Consider the following 17,723-nt stretch of genomic DNA (forward strand, 5'->3'; position numbering starts at 1 on the left):
GTCAGTCAGTGTGTTTGAGATGTCACAGACAGACAGGGAGACAGACAGGGAGTCAGACTGCTGTTGTCCTGCCTGCCTCCAGACATCTGGCCTTTTTTCTATTGGGAAACATGAACAAAGGGTTGTGCAATATACAGTCCTGATAGCTGGCTGTAAACTTGAACAGACATGTTTTCTTGAGCTACACAGGAGAAGGGAAAAGCCAAGAGAAGGGGGGCAGCGACAGAGACACTAGACACTTTTATTTTCCAATATATTTTCCTTTACAGTAGCCTACCTGGAAGTGCTTTGGCTTTTCCAGCAAGACAACGACGAGAGGTTGTAGAAAACCCACTGGGCACACACTGGTTGAATCAACGTTGTTTCCATGTCATTTCAATGAAATTACGTTGAACCGACGTGTAATAGACATTGAATTGACGTCTGTGCGCAGAGGGAAGTTAAAATAATTTGTTTCTACAGAGTAATCAAGGGAGCTGTGGCAGACATCGTTCTCAGGAAATGTGTATCATCTCACCAGAAAGGGATGACGTTTTTGGTTTTGTTTGAACCTGTAGGACACCTAAGAAAGACAAACAATAAAGGGCAAAACAGTGATGTGATGAACACTGTATGCAGCATAGAATTCTATTTCTATATTATGGAGCATGTCCATCTTGATGGAGACCCTATAAAGACCTATGAATTGAGGGCGTCAATACAGATACTGTCGTTGAAGTGCGTAACCTGTGTCGGTTATATTTGATTGCTTGAAAAACCCTTGTTTTTGACATAAGTTAGTGTTATTTTAAATGTACAAGTTCATACATTCAACCAAAATGTGACCAAGGCCGTCAAATCTATGCATTGGGAAATGCAGCACCATGTGTAAGTGAACAGACTGTTTTCATGTGTAAGGAATCTAGTTTGTGACGTTATTGTGGTTCAGTGACCTGAACGTAACACGTTTGAAAGCTGACGTGCTGCCATTTAATTTCATTCCATGACTTGATTCAGTAAAAACAGAGGGCATGCCACAAACATCAAGCCTGCATACTCCACAAAACTTGACACACATTTTAAGATTAGTTGTAAACATGAATCATCGTCTAGCTTTCAGTCAGTTCAAAAGTACAGGCATAACGTATAATGAAACTGGAAAGGCATTCTGAAATGAAAACTAAAGTACAATAATATACCAATTACCCAAATATATTATTTTCTTAACATACATTTGATTCATTATAAGTGCCTTCACACACAATAGTAACTGAAATGGCTGCTTTCAACACTTCATACTGTACAAATTCAGAAATCGTCTCATCCACCCCTTTACACTTCAATTATTGAGGCACAGAGTTTGGGTGAAGGTGCAAATAATTTTTTTCACACTGAGTATCTTGTTGCATACTGTTATACTGTTGTAGATTGAATGAGAAAAAACCTTGATGATCCATTGAGGCAAATACAACAAAAGCATTACTAAACTTATATCAACATTCAAAATCAAATGTTTTATATCACTTCAAATGTAGCAAAATATACATTATTTTACAATCGCAGTAAACCCCAAAAGGGACAAATAATATATTCAAATCTTTGACTAGTGTTTGATTATTTTCCACAGTGATGTTATATATTACCATGCTTATGTTATTGTTATGAACATAACTCGTTGTTATGCTTGATGGTCTGAGTGCCTACAGTTGTTTCAAGGATACATCTGGTGATGGGAGGCAAAGTTCACGACCCCCTGGCATGCTCAGAATGGGAGGGCTGTGGAAGATTCCGCTCCTTAACAGGAAGTGCTCAGGTCCAGACAGGAAGTCCAGGTTCTGTGGCTAACATAGCCCACCGGCGTACTCATCCTCGTCAGCCTCCCCTGCCCCCGCTCTTCCTTCCCCAGCATCGGCAGCTGCAGCGGGAGCCTTCTTCTTCTTACCACCCCCTGGAACCCTCAGGCTGATGGACAACTTGGCATACTGCAAGACAATTGGCACTCTGGTCAGGTTATGGCAAGTTGTCTCTACAGTATTTGTTTCCCAAACCTCTCCTTGAGTACCCACAGCCAGTTCCATGTGTTTTATCTCTTCCTAAACTAGCACAGCAGATTCAACTAATGAACCAATCAGAAAACCCTTGGTTAGTTTGAGTCAGGTGTGTGTCTTTCAGGAATTTATCAGGAGAGGTTTGGGAAATAGTTCTAAAGAAATGTAAAATATAAATGGTACAAAACAAGAAAGCAGGGTCTAGAGGGAAGACGCAGGTAAGCAAGCAGTTGGACTGCAATTGTTTCTATTAATAAATGACTTCTCTAACTTTGTATTATTCAGGTTAGCCTGGGAATTCATCTATGGGGTGGCTAGGAGAGAGGTGTCAGAAGGAAAGGACAGCTCATGATTCCATACCTTTTAAAGTCCTTAAATGTGATCAAAGGAGACAACAGAACACAATTTGAGAAGCAGACACTCAAACGATGTGATGACATAATCCACTAGGCAGAACACTCACATCGTTGTCCATGTACTTAAATAAGGGCGAGTTACAGACGCGCTGCACTTGGTCATCATCCTGCTGGTCGTAGCCCTGTAAGAGCTGCTCCAAGCCAATACAGTCCTCGCTCCCACTGAAGCCTGGCAGACTAGGGGCAAAGATTAGATTGGTCAAGCATAGGGTTGCAAAATTCCAGTAACTTTCCCAAAATTCCCAGAAATCCCGGTTGGAGTATTCACAGATTCCCTGCTTATTACCTCCTGATTCCAGGAATATTCCAACCGGAATTATGAATCCCTAGTCAAATTTAACAAAATAGATAACCTTCATATTTACGTTTTAATTAGTCAGTACCTGTAACTCTCTCGAACACATTTATCTGCTGCTACGAAGTCCTTCCTGTGAAGGTGGACTAGCACTTGGGCAATGGTTTTCTAAAGAAGAAAATACACAGGCAACCATTTGGTTTTAATCTTCACAACAGGGGTAATAATAACACAGTTTTCAACACAAGGTCAATTTTCTTTATCAGGCTAAATAAGTGAAAGATCATTAAACACACCTTAAAACACGTTGGGTAATTCTCTATTTCTTTATACATGTTCTTCTCCTTCTGAATCGACACTGCTGCTTCATCAAGCCTGACAGGCAAAAAAAACAACAACAGTTAGCTGGAACGGAATGAGTAGGAGAGGTAGAAAAACCTGTAAAGCAGGAGAGAATTTACTTGTGTTGCCTGACGAGAAGTCTTGATGCTTTCCCCAGCATCTCTACAGCTTGACGTAGACGGTCCTCGTTCTGCAGAAATATACATTCATCATATCAATACTATTTTGATTGATTTGGTCACTTTTCATTACCTTATTACATTAATATACACTGCTCAAAAAAATAAAGGGAACACTTAAACAACACAATGTAACTCCAAGTCAATCACACTTCTGTGAAATCAAACTGTCCACTTAGGAAGCAACACTGATTGACAATACATTTCACATGCTGTTGTGCAAATGGAATAGACAACAGGTGGAAATTATAGGCAATTAGCAAGACACCCCCAATAAAGGACTGGTTTTGCAGGTGGTGACCACAGACCACTTCTCAGTTCCTATGCTTCCTGGCTGATGTTTTGGTCACTTTTGAATGCTGGCGGTGCTTTCACTCTAGTGGTAGCATGAGACGGAGTCTACAACCCACACAAGTGGCTCAGGTAGTGCAGCTCATCCAGGATGGCACATCAATGCGAGCTGTGGCAAGAAGGTTTGCTGTGTCTGTCAGCTAGTGTCCAGAGCATGGAGGCGTACATCAGGAGACGTGGAGGAGGCCATAGGAGGGCAACAACCCAGCAGCAGGACTGCTACCTCCGCCTTTGTGCAAGGAGGAGCAGGAGGAGCACTGCCAGAGCCCTGCAAAATGACCTCCAGCAGGCCACAAATGTGCATGTGTCTGCTCAAACGGTCAGAAACAGACTCCATGAGGGTGGTATGAGGGCCCGACGTCCACAGGTGGGGGTTGTGCTTACAGCCCAACACCGTGCAGGACGTTTGGCATTTGCCAGAGAACACCAAGATTGGCAAATTCGCCACTGGTTCCCTGTGCTCTTCACAGATGAAAGCAGGTTCACACTGAGCACGTGACAGACGTGACAGAGTCTGGAGACGCCGTGGAGAACGTTCTGCTGCCTGCAACATCCTCCAGCATGACCGATTTGGCGGTGGGTCAGTCATGGTGTGGGGTGGCATTTCTTTGGGGGGCCGCACAGCCCTCCATGTGCTCGCCAGAGGTAGCCTGACTGCCATTAGGTACCAATATGAGATCCTCAGACCCCTTGTGAGACCATATGCTGGTGCGGTTGGCCCTGGGTTCCTCCTAATGCAAGACAATGCTAGACCTCATGTGGCTGGAGTGTGTCAGCAGTTCCTGCAAGAGGAAGGCATTGATGCTATAGACTGGCCCGCCCGTTCCCCAGACCTGAATCCAATTGAGCACATCTAGGACATCATGTCTCGCTCCATCCACCAACGCCACGTTGCACCACAGACTGTCCAGGAGTTGGCGGATGCTTTAGTCCAGGTCTGGGAGGAGATCCCTCAGGAGACCATCCGCCACCTCATCAGGAGCATGCCCAGGCGTTGTAGGGAGGTCATACAGGCACGTGGAGGCCACACACACTACTGAGCCTCATTTTGACTTGTTTTAAGGACATTACATCAAAGTTGGATCAGCCTGTAGTGTGGTTTTCCACTTTTAATTTTGAGGGTGACTCCAAATCCAGACCTCCATGGGTTGATAAATTTGATTTCCATTGATAATTTTTGTGTGATTTTGTTGTCAGCACATTCAACTATGTAAAGAAAAAAGTATTTAATAAGATTATTTCATTCATTCAGATCTAGGATGTGTTATTTTAGTGTTCCCTTTATTTTTTTGAGCAGTGTATATCCAATATCACTGAAATAAGACAGATCCCTACAGATGTGACCCTGAACTGAGGCTGTGGCTTCGAAGCAACTCAACGATTGGTGTTCTCTAGTATCAAACACTCAAGTCGTACCTCAAACACTGATGCAGCTTTCTGGTACAGATCCACTGCTTTTGCTAGATCCTGTGATTCGATTAGCCTGAAAAATGAATAGGCAACTTTAACTTAAGTAGCCTAAGCATCAAAACGAGGAAAAAGGGAGAATCATCATCATCATACGTTTACAGTGACATGCCAATGTTGACAGGGAATTCATTTCTAGAGCCCATCTAATATGATCAATATTGGCTACCGGTACGTACTTTCCAGCTCTGTCGAGGGCCAAGGCTGCAGTGTCTGGTGTGCCGTTCTCTACATACATCATGCTCGCTCTCTCAATATACTGTATAGCCTCTGGTATCCTCTGCATGTCCTGGAGAGAAAACACATGTCTATCAATGATTAGCTTTAGTAGCTAGTTAATAGTAAAACAGTAGTCATGTCATGTGTCAAAAACGTCTGACTAAAAACAATGGCTTTAATCCAGAAGGGGGCAACAAAATGCTAAAAACGATGGAATAAACAACAGCAAATTTCACCCGACCTCTGATAACAAGTCTGTATGATTGACAATACTGTTTATCACATTAACACTAACCTTGAGCATCATACCAGCTGCCTCAAGTGCTCTGCAACAGAAAGGCTCCTTAGCAACATTCAATACAACTAGCAGTAGACAAATCAGTGTCTACTGTACATCATTCTGGTTCTATTAATATCATTACATAAGACAGGCCTAGATCTTTCATACTCACTTGGCAGCATGGAATAGTCTGGATGTTGAGTTAAAGAAAACATTGATGTTAATATCAGATCTTTGTAGTCAACACTTCAAATGCAGCATATGCAATTACGTTGTTCAAAACAAACCTGCAAAATCATTTATAAGCCCCCCCTCCCCATTGGCAGTGAGTAGTGAAAGGATACGTTTTGTTGTTGGTATGTGCCTCTGCCTCTTGCAGGTATGCCTCCTTCGCTTCTTCAAGCATCTTGGCATTTTTAAAGGCAACAGCTGGGACAGGAGGGAATGCTTTATTATGCATTTATAATAAGCCAAATCATAAGACAACTTGAGCAACACTTGTGCAATCTAACCTAATATTACTGACAGTGTGCTATTGCGCAACTAGACGATCAACAGCTGTTGTAGTAGGGGACATGCATTCAGGTCAAAATTGTTGCTGCATAGAATGGATGAACCTTTGGGATACAATACCTGCTTTTGAGTACTCTGATGCAGCACTGTCATAGTCAGGCTTCCATTTCATGAAGCTAGTCTTTAAACTGTGGAAAAAAATGCATCATATTCAGTGACAAACATAACACCAGCATTGCCTCTGAAAAAAGTTACAATCATATGGATTTGCTATTGGATTTAATACAGGTATGGACGCCCTAGTATTGATGAAGTGATCCTGACAGGCTTAACTGCTGTGCAGCTCAGCTGGCTTCCTGTCTAGAATGGCTAGTTAGTTTACTAAATAGAAAAGACCATTCCCATGCTATTTGTTTTATACATAGGTACTATACAATACACGCTTACCAATACTATGATAGTGGCTGACTACCTACTGTAATAGCTAAAATGCACAACAAAAATACTATACAGCTAGCTAGCTAACGTCATCTAGTTAGCGAGATTTCCTTACTATTTTTCAGCCTTGGCAATGTGGTCGTGCGCCTCGTTGATTTTCGCAGCCATCTGGTCCAGTGGCAGCTCTGCTGTGTAGTCCACTAATAATGTAATTTTAAAAAAATCGATATTTCAGTTATCACTGGCTAAACTGTAGTGTGATGTTGCTGTTGCTAGATTAATGCTAGCGTTACTGGTTTCAGGAGACCTTTTCGTCATCAGTGTGTTGGCTACGGAAGCCCGTGAGTTGCATTATATTTTTCTATTGATACGTGACGACGTTGCAATGTTGCGCCTACTAGGCATCAATGTAACAGTTATTTTATTTTATTTTATTGAACGCCCTTCCTAATCCAGGAAACTAGTCTTCTTTCATCTCTATTTGCAATGCATTATTAAATCCCCAGTTATTCATTCATAGTCTATAGCCTACACTAGTTTGCCATTGAATGACTCAATATGGTAAAGTAAACTATGACTTTTATATAGCCTACAGCAGGGTTCTTCAATTCCGGTCGTGGAGGGCCGAAACACTTCTGTTTTTTATTTCTACCTGGTAGTTAATTGCACTCACCTGGTTTCCCAGGTCTGAATTAGCCCCTGATTAGAAGGAGAGGGTGAAAAACAGAGATGTTTCGGCCCTCCAGGACCGGAATTGAAGAACCCTGGCCTACAGGATGTATAATATAATTCCTCTATTATTACATGTATTTGATAAAGCCCTTTTTACACCAGCAGTTGCAAAGTGCTTTACAGATAACCAGCCCAGAACAAGCAATGCAGAGGCAGAAGCAGTGGCCAGGAAAAACTCCCTAAAAGGAACCTAGGAAGACACCTAGACAGGAACCAGGCTCAGAGTGGTGTCCAGTCCTCTTCTGGCTATTATTATCAGTGAATCTGTGAGTTGATCCGAAGTATCTTTAAAAAATGGTTGCTACTATTTTCTTTGCAATTACCTAAAAAAAAATCGTAAAGCCCAGTAGAATATATCAGCACCCAACAAGTAGACAAGGCATATCATATGATACCACTGGACAGAGTTCTTGTCTTGGGTTCACCTGAGTAGGGCTCCTGTGTCTGAAATGGTAACTGTATCTTTAAGGCGCGTGCCTACCCCTGTCTGCTTTGTGGAGCTAGTGGAGAGAGTCACGCCATCGGAACAGAAGAACATGCTTTAATTCTGAAAAGTAGAGGTGAAAAAAGGGGTAAAAAACTTTCACCTCTGGAGCAACAATCGACTATTTGGGCAAGGTGAGTTTGATGACTACTTTTATTCTATAGTTCAAATCAGTGTGCGTTCTTTACCAAGACAAAAAAGTGCATTATTTATTCTTAGTTAATGTTGAGAAAAGGTGTTTATAGCTTTGGATATGCCTCTCCAAAACACGAGGTTTGTTCATAAACGGTGCCTGAAAAGTGTCAGTCTTTTCATACAATATATTCAAACTATGTGTTTAATTTTAGGATAAAATGTAACTTTCCTTCCTTGAGGTCTTAGAGTGTTGCGCTAGTGGCATGATCAACATGCTATTATTGAATTAGACTACCGTAATAGGTATTCAACGTTTGAACATGGATTTGAAATGTATTCAGAGTTTATGATTAAATGCGCAGCAACCTTTATGATAATTTAGTTGTCAGCAAGTGGGAAACCAATGTTTGTATTGCAATGGGTCTGACTTGCGGATTGTGTAGAAAGGGAATGATGCACCTTTAAAGCAAGCGGGCAATTTACCATAACAATTTAATCAAAGGGATGGTTCCTTGACACGACTTTTCCTGTGTTTTATTAGTATGTTTATTGAGTCTTGATGACGTCTAGGTATTTTGTTGATGTTGTCTTGTTGAATAAAGGGTACATTCTAAGTTCTTGTCTGACTCTTTGTTTTTTGTCGGTGCAGGTTACGGTTGTTTCGTGCGTGTCGGAATGAAGTCTATTCAAATCTTACTATCCACTGCACTTACTTTCCTTCTCTCTGGACTTTCCATGACCACCGCCTGCAACAAGGCTCTCTGTGCCAGTGATGTCAGCAAGTGCCTCATTCAGGTAAGAAGGCTTAGTACGTTTTTGAAAAGGCATTTGGTTTAGGTAAACTTTTCTCAATAATAAACATTTTCAGTTACTAAAGCACTTTGAGATAACTCTATGCAATTTCTATAAGGGATCTATCATCTGTCTTTTCATAGTAAAGTCTCACTGCCATACAGTGTTATGCCAATATTTTATTCCTTGGAGTTCAACTAAGACTTGATGAACCTCCCACTATGCATTTCCACTGTGTGTATGTGATTTTACATTAACCTAAAATCTCTGCCATGGTCACTGTATTCTCTCTGTCCTGGAAACATGCATACAACCATGACAGTACCTGTAAACTAAATAAACCCTTCTGAGAACACTCAACTAACAAAGGGGAGATACTAAAAATGGACTCTGAAGTTGGCAGGGCTACAATCAAGCGCAGGTTTTAAATTTACAGCCCAGTGTCTTCAAAGGATGTAGCCTAGTCTACCTTGGCTGTACATGTGACGGCCAATGGAGATTGATATCTGTATACCTTCCATGGTTACTGTTGCAGCCACAATTACACTTGACTGTGAGCTCAGTTAGCTCCATCCCTGTGCACATCTGGAATTTGACCTCTGCTCTCCCTTTGAACTGCCCTCCCAGCTGCACTGGAGGAGTCACAAAACAGGCAGCTGGAGGTCGGCCCACTCCTCAAGCATATGCAGTTACACACACACACACCCGTAGTGATTTCTAAATAGGGACAGGATATTATGTATGGTTTATTTTCTTGTGTTTGTGTCAACCATGACATGCTCAATACACACCAAGATAAATAAATCATGTTACGTTGTTTTGGCCCTCCTCATGTAAAGCCAGACTGAGACTGTATTGAAAGAATGTTTACACAAGTTTGCACAACATGATAAAGGCTTAAATGCATACAAGATGTATGTAAATGTGTGCAACCTTCGCACTGTCTATTGCTGAATTTCTCTCTTGTGAGTTATGCACTTATGTATATCAGTCATGCCACATACATAAAATGTGTCCATGTTATAATATATATTGTGTTTTGTGATGTACAGGAGCTGTGTCAGTGCAGGCCCTCAGATGGGAACTGCTCGTGCTGTAAGGAGTGTATGCTCTGTCTGGGCACACTGTGGGAGGAGTGCTGTGACTGTGTGGGTAGGTGCCATAGGTGTGGACTCGAGTCTGACTCATGTCACAAATTTGATGACTTGAGACTCGACATGATAGAAAATAAAATAACTTGAGACTTAAGTTGGAGCCTCAAGGCTCGGGACTCGACTTGAGACTGATGACTTGAAATTCTGGCCAGGTTTTGTCACTCATTTTGTGGCACAGAGTCTCTGTGGATTACTCTCCACACAGCCAGAGACAGTAGCTGCAGGCATCACACTTGACCCCCAAAAGAGTTTGAGAGGATTGCCATAAATATACAGCTCCAAAAATTGTTTGGTGATCAAGAATATTAACTGTTTACTTTGCAAGCTCACCAGCAATGGGGCATCATGCAACAATTACTAGCATAGCTCTTTTTTAAGTAAAAATTGCTTGAAATTGATCTTATGAAGCTTGCATTTGGAATTAGTAGTTAAAATTAATTATTACATAACCAAAATGTTGTAGACAAAATAATGAAAAGGGCTGTATGGTTCCTCAATAAATAGACAAAGATTTGTAGTTGATGTCATTGCATGCCTTGATTTTTATTTATTTTTTACTTGACTTGAAATAACTTGACTCAGCTCGTCTTGACTTGCTCTTAAAATGCATGACTTGGACTTGACTTGAGACTTGGACCTTTTGACTCGAGACTTGCTTGTGACTTGAATAATAGTGACTTGGTCCCACCTCTGGTTGGTGCCATGGACTAGGTGCACATTGAAAAGGACAAATAATAACCAGTGTCAGAATGGATTAATGAGGATGGGTATTTGGTTTTTGAATCATATCGAGCTCCTCCAAATCCTTCCTTTATTCACTGATTGTTCAAGGTGGTGCACCCATCCTATTTTACAAGTGCAGTGCAGTGAATGTTGAGTATCAAATGAACAAATAGGAGAATAGTGGTTTACTGATGATCAGTAATTTATTGTAATAAATTATTTGATTTATTTACCAATTATCAACTTGCTCCCTGCATCCCCTCACACAGGGATGTGTAACCCCAGGAACTACAGCGACACTCCAGCTACCTCCAAGAGCACGGTGGAGGAACTCTACCGACCCATCCCCTCACTGTTCCGTGCCCTTACAGAGGGCGAAGCACCCATCAACATGATGGTAGTATCCTTCCCCGTGGCCGAGGAACTATCTTACCACGAGAACCTGGTGTCTTTCCTGAAAACAATGGAGGACCAGCACCAAAATGTCTCCCTGCCCGGGAACAGTATCCACGCCAGCTACGATAACACCCAAAGTACTGCAGGTAGAGAGGGATGAGAGGGTTGAATTATGGGGATACTCATAGCTGCTGGGTACTACTTCCATAATAAGAGAGTAAATGGAGCGTAGGCACATCATACAGTCTTGCACAGATGCCTTTTATCAAAGTATTAGTTCATCAGAAAAACTCAGATTCTACAAGTTTAGCATTTGTAGCAAAAATCCCATTTAAGTCATGGGACCGATATTGTCATTTTTCACGCATCATGTCCAAATCATCCAAAAGTATCTATTGTGAAGCTCAACAAAGTCCCATACAGTGCTTTCGGAAAGTATTCAGACACCTTTACTTTTTCCACAATTTGTTACGTTAGACTTATTTTGAAATTGATTAAATAAAACAAATTCCTCAGCAATCTACACACAATACCCCATAATGACAAAGTGAAACTTTTTTTTTTTTTTTTGCAAACTTTATAAGAATGTAAAAACACATACCTTATTTACATAAGTATTCAGACCCTTTGCTATGAGACTCAATTGAGCTCAGGTGCATCCTGTTTCCATTGATCATCCTTGATGTTTCTACAACTTGATTGGAGTCCACCTGTGGTAAATTCAATTGATTGGATATGATTTGGAAAAGCACACGCCTTTCTATATAAAGGTCCCACAGTTGACAGTGCAAAAACCAAGCCATGAGGTCGAAGGAATTGTCCGTAGAGCTCCAAGACAGGATTGTGTCGAGGCACAGATCTGGGGAAGGGTACCAAAAAATGTCTGCAGCATTGAAGGTCCCCAAGAACACAGTGGCCTACATAATTCTTAAATGGAAGAAGTTTGGAACCACCAAGACTCTTCCTAGAGCTGGCTGCCCAGCCAAACTGAGCAATCGTGGGAGAAGGGCCTTGGTCAGGGAGGTGACCAAGAACCCGATGGTCACTTTGATAGAGTTCCTCTGTGGAGATGGGAGAACCTTCCAAAAGGACAACCATCTCTGCAGCACTCCACCAAACAGGCCTTTATGGTAGTGGCCAGACAGAAGCCACTCCTCAGTAAAAGGCACATGACAGCCCGCTTGGGAGTTTTCCAAAAGGCACCTAAAGACTCTGACCATGAGAAACAAGGTCTGAAGGAAACCTTGCACCATCCCTACGGTGAAGCATGGTGGTGGCAGCATCATGCTTTGGGGATGTTTTTCAGCGGCAGGAACTGGGAGACTAGTCAGGATCGAGGCAAAGATGAACGGAGAAAAGTACAGAGAGATCTTTGATGAAAACCTGCTCCAGAGTGCTCAGGACCTCAGACTGGGGTGAAGGTTCACCTTCCAACAGGACAACGACCCTAAGCACACAGCCAAGACAACACAGGAGTGGCTTAGGGACAAGTCTCTGAATGTCCTTGAGTGGCCCAGCCAGAGCCCGGACTTGAACCCGATCGAACACCTCTGGAGAGACCTGAAAATAGCTGTGCAGCGACGCTCCCCATCCAACCTGACAGAGCTTGAGAGGATCGGCAGAGAATAATCAATTTTAGAATAAGGGTGTAACATAACAAAATGTGAAGAAAGTCAAGGGGTCTGAATACTTTCCAAAGGCACTATAGATAACATGCAAACATTTTTTATAAAATCGATCCCATGACTTGAATGGGATTTGTGCCACAAATGCTAAAATTAATTACTATTAAAGAGATTCTCTGGTACTTTTGTATACTTTTTAGCCAGCAGTTCTGAAAGGAGCGCTCACAAGCCAAAAGTGGTCCCAGAAAATTGCGTACTATGTCACATATGTGGAGATATGTGCACCACGTCATTGCTCTCTCTTGTTCTGCTGTGTGTGCATCTTGCTAGTTGTCACTCAAATGGTGAGGGGCTAAAGCTCATTGGCTGGAACTCGATTTGCTAGGGGGCTGGCCCACGTGGGGGAAAATGGAGCTGCGCAGCTTCCAGTAAACAGTCGCTTTCACTAGGGATTATTGAGGTAAGACAGTAATTCTGCTCATAGATTATGACTGTATGAACTACACATTGACACATCCAGCCCAAAGCGGGAGGTTTAAAAAATACTTACTAGTCGCCAAAGTTACGGAGCATGTCTTTAACCTGAGCAGATTGGGCACCCTCATAAGTGCTAAAGATGTTAACTTTGGTCCAGCCCACAATTTTAGGGAAACCCAATGAGTCAATGTATAGCTCAAACCCCTGACAGGGTCCATATTGTTTTAGGAGAGGGAGGGCTAAGCTATAATGAACTCATGGCTAAAGCTGCTTTGATCTGAGCTTGGTGGCTAGACCCCTCCATAAAAGCTTATGAGATCTTGGCCATCTTTTGATGGGTTTAGCGGGTAAACCAAGCAGCCCTGCAAATTATTATGAGTAGATTGCTACTGTTGCTGGCCTTGTGGACTTTCATGTGCATCCACTCCATTTGTCCTCTCCTCAGCAACCAGTTCTAGTGATTTGTAATTGACTAAGAACTTGTGTGTGAGGCAGTGTCTAGACTTGACAGTTCATATTTATGATCATGGAATTTTGAACGCGTCATGCGTCTACACATACATTTTAAATACACTGCTCAAAAAAATAAAGGGAACACTAAAATAACACATCCTAGATCTGAATGAATGAAATAATCTTATTAAATACTTTTTTCTTTACATAGTTGAATGTGCTGACCACAAAATCACACATTATCAATGGAAATCTAATTTATCAACACATGGAGGTCTGGATTTGGAGTCACCCTCAAAATTAAAGTGGAAAACCACACTACAGGCTGATCCAACTTTGATGTAATGTCCTTAAAACAAGTCAAAATGAGGCTCAGTAGTGTGTGTGGCCTCCACGTGCCTGTATGACCTCCCTACAATGCCTGGGCATGCTCCTGATGAGGTGGTGGATGGTCTCCTGAGGGATCTCCTCCCAGACCTGGACTAAAGCATCCGCCAACTCCTGGACAGTCTGTGGTGCAACGTGGCGTTGGTGGATGGAGCGAGACATGATGTCCCAGATGTGCTCAATTGGATTCAGGTCAGGGGAACGGGTGGGCCAGTCCATAGCATCAATGCCTTCCTCTTGCAGGAATTGCTGACACACTCCAGCCACATGAGGTCTAGCATTGTCTTGCATTAGGAGGAACCCAGGGCCAACCGCACCAGCATATGGTCTCACAAGGGGTCTGAGGATGTCATCTCGGTACCTAATGGCAGTCAGGCTACCTCTGGCGAGCACATGGAGGGCTGTGCGGCCCCCCAAAGAAATGCCACCCCACACCATGACTGACCCACCGCCAAACCGGTCATGCTGGAGGATGTTGCAGGCAGCAGAACGTTCTCCACGGCGTCTCCAGACTCTGTCACGTCTGTCACATGTGCTCAGTGTGAACCTGCTTTCATCTGTGAAGAGCACAGGGCGCCAGTGGCGAATTTGCCAATCTTGGTGTTCTCTGGCAAATGCCAAACGTCCTGCACGGTGTTGGGCTGTAAGCACAACCCCCACCTGTGGACGTCGGGCCCTCATACCACCCTCATGGAGTCTGTTTCTGACCGTTTGAGCAGACACATGCACATTTGTGGCCTGCTGGAGGTCATTTTGCAGGGCTCTGGCAGTGCTCCTCCTGCTCCTCCTTGCACAAAGGCGGAGGTAGCAGTCCTGCTGCTGGGTTGTTGCCCTCCTACGGCCTCCTCCACGTCTCCTGATGTACTGGCCTGTCTCCTGGTAGCGCCTCCATGCTCTGGACACTACGCTGACAGACACAGCAAACCTTCTTGCCACAGCTCGCATTGATGTGCCATCCTGGATGAGCTGCACTACCTGAGCCACTTGTGTGGGTTGTAGACTCCGTTTCATGCTACCACTAGAGTGAAAGCACTGCCAGCATTCAAAAGTGACCAAAACATCAGCCAGGAAGCATAGGAACTGAGAAGTGGTCTGTGGTCGTGACCTGCAAAACCAGTCCTTTATTGGGGGTGTCTTGCTAATTGCCTATAATTTCCACCTGTTGTCTATTCCATTAGCACAACAGCATGTGAAATTTATTGTCAATCAGTGTTGCTTCCTAAGTGGACAGTTTGATTTCACAGAAGTGTGATTGACTTGGAGTTACATTGTGTTGTTTAAGTGTTCCCTTTTATTTTTTTGAGCAGTGTATGTCTACCGTGTCCACGGGACCGAGTTTGGGAAACACTGCTTTAGAGTACCTTCACAAATGTTAAGTGAAGACTAAAATATGTAGCTTAAGCATTTTTGCCTTAAACTTTTCAAATGAATAGTAGTGGTAAGATTTGCCTGTTGTATTGGCATTCAAAGGCTTATTTCTCCAAGTTTTTTCCCCTCCACAGATAACATGTGCACAGTGGTGTACTTTGACGACTGCGTGTCCATCCGCCAGTGCAAGCAGTACTGCGAGTCCATGGGGGGCTCCAAATACCGCTGGTTCCACAATGCCTGCTGTGAGTGCATCGGCCCGGAGTGCCTCGACTACGGCAGCAAAACCGTCAAGTGCATGAACTGCTTGTTCTGATGGAAGCCAATGGGACTGGCCACATTAGGGTACTGTGCTCAAACTGCCACTAGGGGGAATATCTGGAGTAGCGTATGGTGAAGGTTGACTGAGGATGACTAGAGTGCCTTTGCCTATTATAACAATGCTTCAGTATTTTGATGTAAAATATTAGCCCTTACGAATTATTTTCGCTCTTGATGCTTTGTTTTTATATATTTTCTAGGTTCTCTAGCGAATTAGAAATATATGGATTGTGTTGTATTTCCACGTATTGTAATGCTGTTGAAAGGGTCACTCAATGCCAAATAGATTTTTAGTTGTTTAAAGAGAAGTGGTCAAATGGAAAATGAGTAAAAAAAATATTTACTATTTTTGTACATTGTAGAATAATAGTGAAGACAAACTATGAAATAACACATATGGAATCATGTAGTAACCAAAAAAGTGTTAAACAAATCAAAATATATTTTACATTTGAGATTCTTCAAATAGCCACCCTTTACCTTGATGACAGCTTTGCACACTCTTGGCATTCTCTCAACCAGCTTCAACCAGGTGTGCCGCCTTAAGTTCATTTGTGGAATTTCTTTCCTCCTTAATGCGTTTGAGCCAATCAGTTGTGTTGTGACAAGGTAGGGGGGGTATACAGAAGATAGCCCTATTTGGTAAAAGTCCATATTATGGCAAGAACATCTAAAATAAGCAGAGAGAAACAACAGTCCATCATTACTTTAAGACATGACGGTCATTCAATCATGAAAATGTCAAGAACTTTGAAAGTTTCTTCAAGTGCAGTCGCAAAAACCATCAAGCGCTATGATGAAACTGGCTCTCATGAGGACCTCCACAGGAAAGGAAGACCCAGAGTTACCTCTGCTGCAGAGGATAAGTTCATTAGAGTTACCAGCCTCAGAAATTGCAGCCCAAATAAATGCTTCACAGAGTTCAAGTCACAGACATAAACATCAACAAACATCAACGGTTCAGAGGGGACTGTGTGAATCAGGCCTTCATGGTCGAATTGCTGCAAAGAAACCACTACTAAAGGACACCAATAATAATAAGAGACCTGCTTGGGCAAAGAAACACGAGCAATGGACATTAGATCGGTGGAAATTTGTCCTTTGGTCTGATGAGTCCAAATTTGAGATTTTTGGTTCAAACCGCTGTGTCTTTGTGAGATGCGGTGTGGGTGAACGGATGATCTCCGCATGTGTATTTCCCACCGTAAAGCATGGAGGAGGAGGTGTTATGGTGCTTTGCTTGTGACACTGTCAGTGATTTATTTAGAATTCAAGGCACACGTAACCAGCATGGCTACCACAGCATTCTGCAGCGATACCCCATCCCATCTGGTTTGGGCTTAGTGGGACTATCATTTGTTTTTCAACAGGACAATGACCCAACACACCTCCAGGCTGTGTAAGGGCTATTTTACCAAGAAGGAGAGTGATGGAGTGCTGCATCAGATGACATGGCCTCCACAATCCCCGACTTCAACCCAATTGAGATAGTTTGGGATGAATCGAACGGCGGAGTGAAGGAAAAGCAGCCAACAAGTGCTCAGCCTATGTGGGAACTCCTTCAAGACTGTTGGAAAAGCATTCCAGGTGAAGCTGGTTGAGAGAATGCCAAGAGTGTGCAAAGCTGTCATCAAGGCAAATGGTGGCTATTTGAAGAATCTCAAATGTAAAATATATTTTGATTTGTTTAACACTTTTTTGGCTACCACATTATTCCAAATGTGTTATTTCATAGTTTTGATGTCTTCACTATTATTCTACAATGTAGAAAATAGTACAAATAAAGAAAAACCCTTGAATGAGTAGGTGTGTTCAAACTTTTGACTGGTACTGTATATACAGTTGAAGTCGGAAGTTTACATACCCTTAGGTTGGAGTCATTAAAATTCGTTTTTCAACCACTCCACAAATGTCTTGTTAACAAACTATAGTTTTGGCAAGTCGGTTAGGACATCTACTTTGTGCATGACACATGTAATTTTTCCAACAATTGTTTACAGACAGATTATTTCACTTATAATTCACTGTATCACAATTCCAGTGGGTCAGAAGTTTACATACACTAAGTTGACTGACTTTAAACAGCTTGGAAAATTTCAGAAAATCTCATGGCTTTAGAAGCTTCTGATAGGCTAATTGACATCATTTG

At 42.5% G+C, this 17,723-nt stretch overlaps 2 protein-coding genes across 2 annotated transcripts; one reads left to right on the forward strand and one right to left on the reverse strand.

The window, feature by feature from the left end:
• Positions 1-225: 225 nt before the first annotated feature.
• LOC121569172 (gamma-soluble NSF attachment protein) lies at positions 226-6,873 on the reverse strand. The gene is made up of 12 exons (XM_041879870.2): positions 6,643-6,873; positions 6,210-6,277; positions 5,921-6,005; positions 5,749-5,766; positions 5,592-5,622; positions 5,257-5,366; positions 5,027-5,093; positions 3,200-3,270; positions 3,035-3,113; positions 2,827-2,906; positions 2,491-2,620; positions 226-1,961 (listed from the first exon to the last, which is right to left on the reverse strand). Exons 1-12 carry the CDS (start codon positions 6,693-6,695, stop codon positions 1,821-1,823), a joined length of 933 nt encoding a protein of 310 aa, XP_041735804.1. The 5' UTR covers positions 6,696-6,873; the 3' UTR covers positions 226-1,820.
• Positions 6,874-7,765: 892 nt separating this feature from the next.
• Positions 7,766-15,954, forward strand: LOC121570447 (twisted gastrulation protein homolog 1-A-like). Its single transcript, XM_041881908.1, has 5 exons — positions 7,766-7,877; positions 8,528-8,673; positions 9,723-9,822; positions 10,817-11,089; positions 15,388-15,954. The coding sequence occupies exons 2-5, from the start codon at positions 8,554-8,556 to the stop codon at positions 15,567-15,569; spliced, it is 675 nt and encodes a 224-aa protein (XP_041737842.1). The 5' UTR covers positions 7,766-7,877; positions 8,528-8,553; the 3' UTR covers positions 15,570-15,954.
• The last annotated feature ends 1,769 nt before the right edge of the window (positions 15,955-17,723 follow it).

This window comes from Coregonus clupeaformis, chromosome 7 (genome assembly GCF_020615455.1).
Source record: "Coregonus clupeaformis isolate EN_2021a chromosome 7, ASM2061545v1, whole genome shotgun sequence".
In the NCBI taxonomy this organism is placed as follows: domain Eukaryota; kingdom Metazoa; phylum Chordata; class Actinopteri; order Salmoniformes; family Salmonidae; genus Coregonus; species Coregonus clupeaformis.

Coding starts and splice junctions, on each gene's coding strand:
- LOC121569172 (XM_041879870.2), bottom strand. CDS start 6,695: ATGGCTGCGAAAATCAACGAGGCGCACGACCACATTGCCAAGGCTGAA. Junction 6,006..6,209: donor ATCAGAGTACTCAAAAGCAG/GTATTGTATCCC, acceptor CTCCTGTCCCAG/CTGTTGCCTTTAAAAATGCC. Junction 5,094..5,256: donor GCCCTCGACAGAGCTGGAAA/GTACGTACCGGT, acceptor TTCATTTTTCAG/GCTAATCGAATCACAGGATC.
- LOC121570447 (XM_041881908.1), top strand. CDS start 8,554: ATGAAGTCTATTCAAATCTTACTATCCACTGCACTTACTTTCCTTCTC. Junction 8,674..9,722: donor TCAGCAAGTGCCTCATTCAG/GTAAGAAGGCTT, acceptor TGTGATGTACAG/GAGCTGTGTCAGTGCAGGCC. Junction 9,823..10,816: donor GGAGTGCTGTGACTGTGTGG/GTAGGTGCCATA, acceptor CCCCTCACACAG/GGATGTGTAACCCCAGGAAC.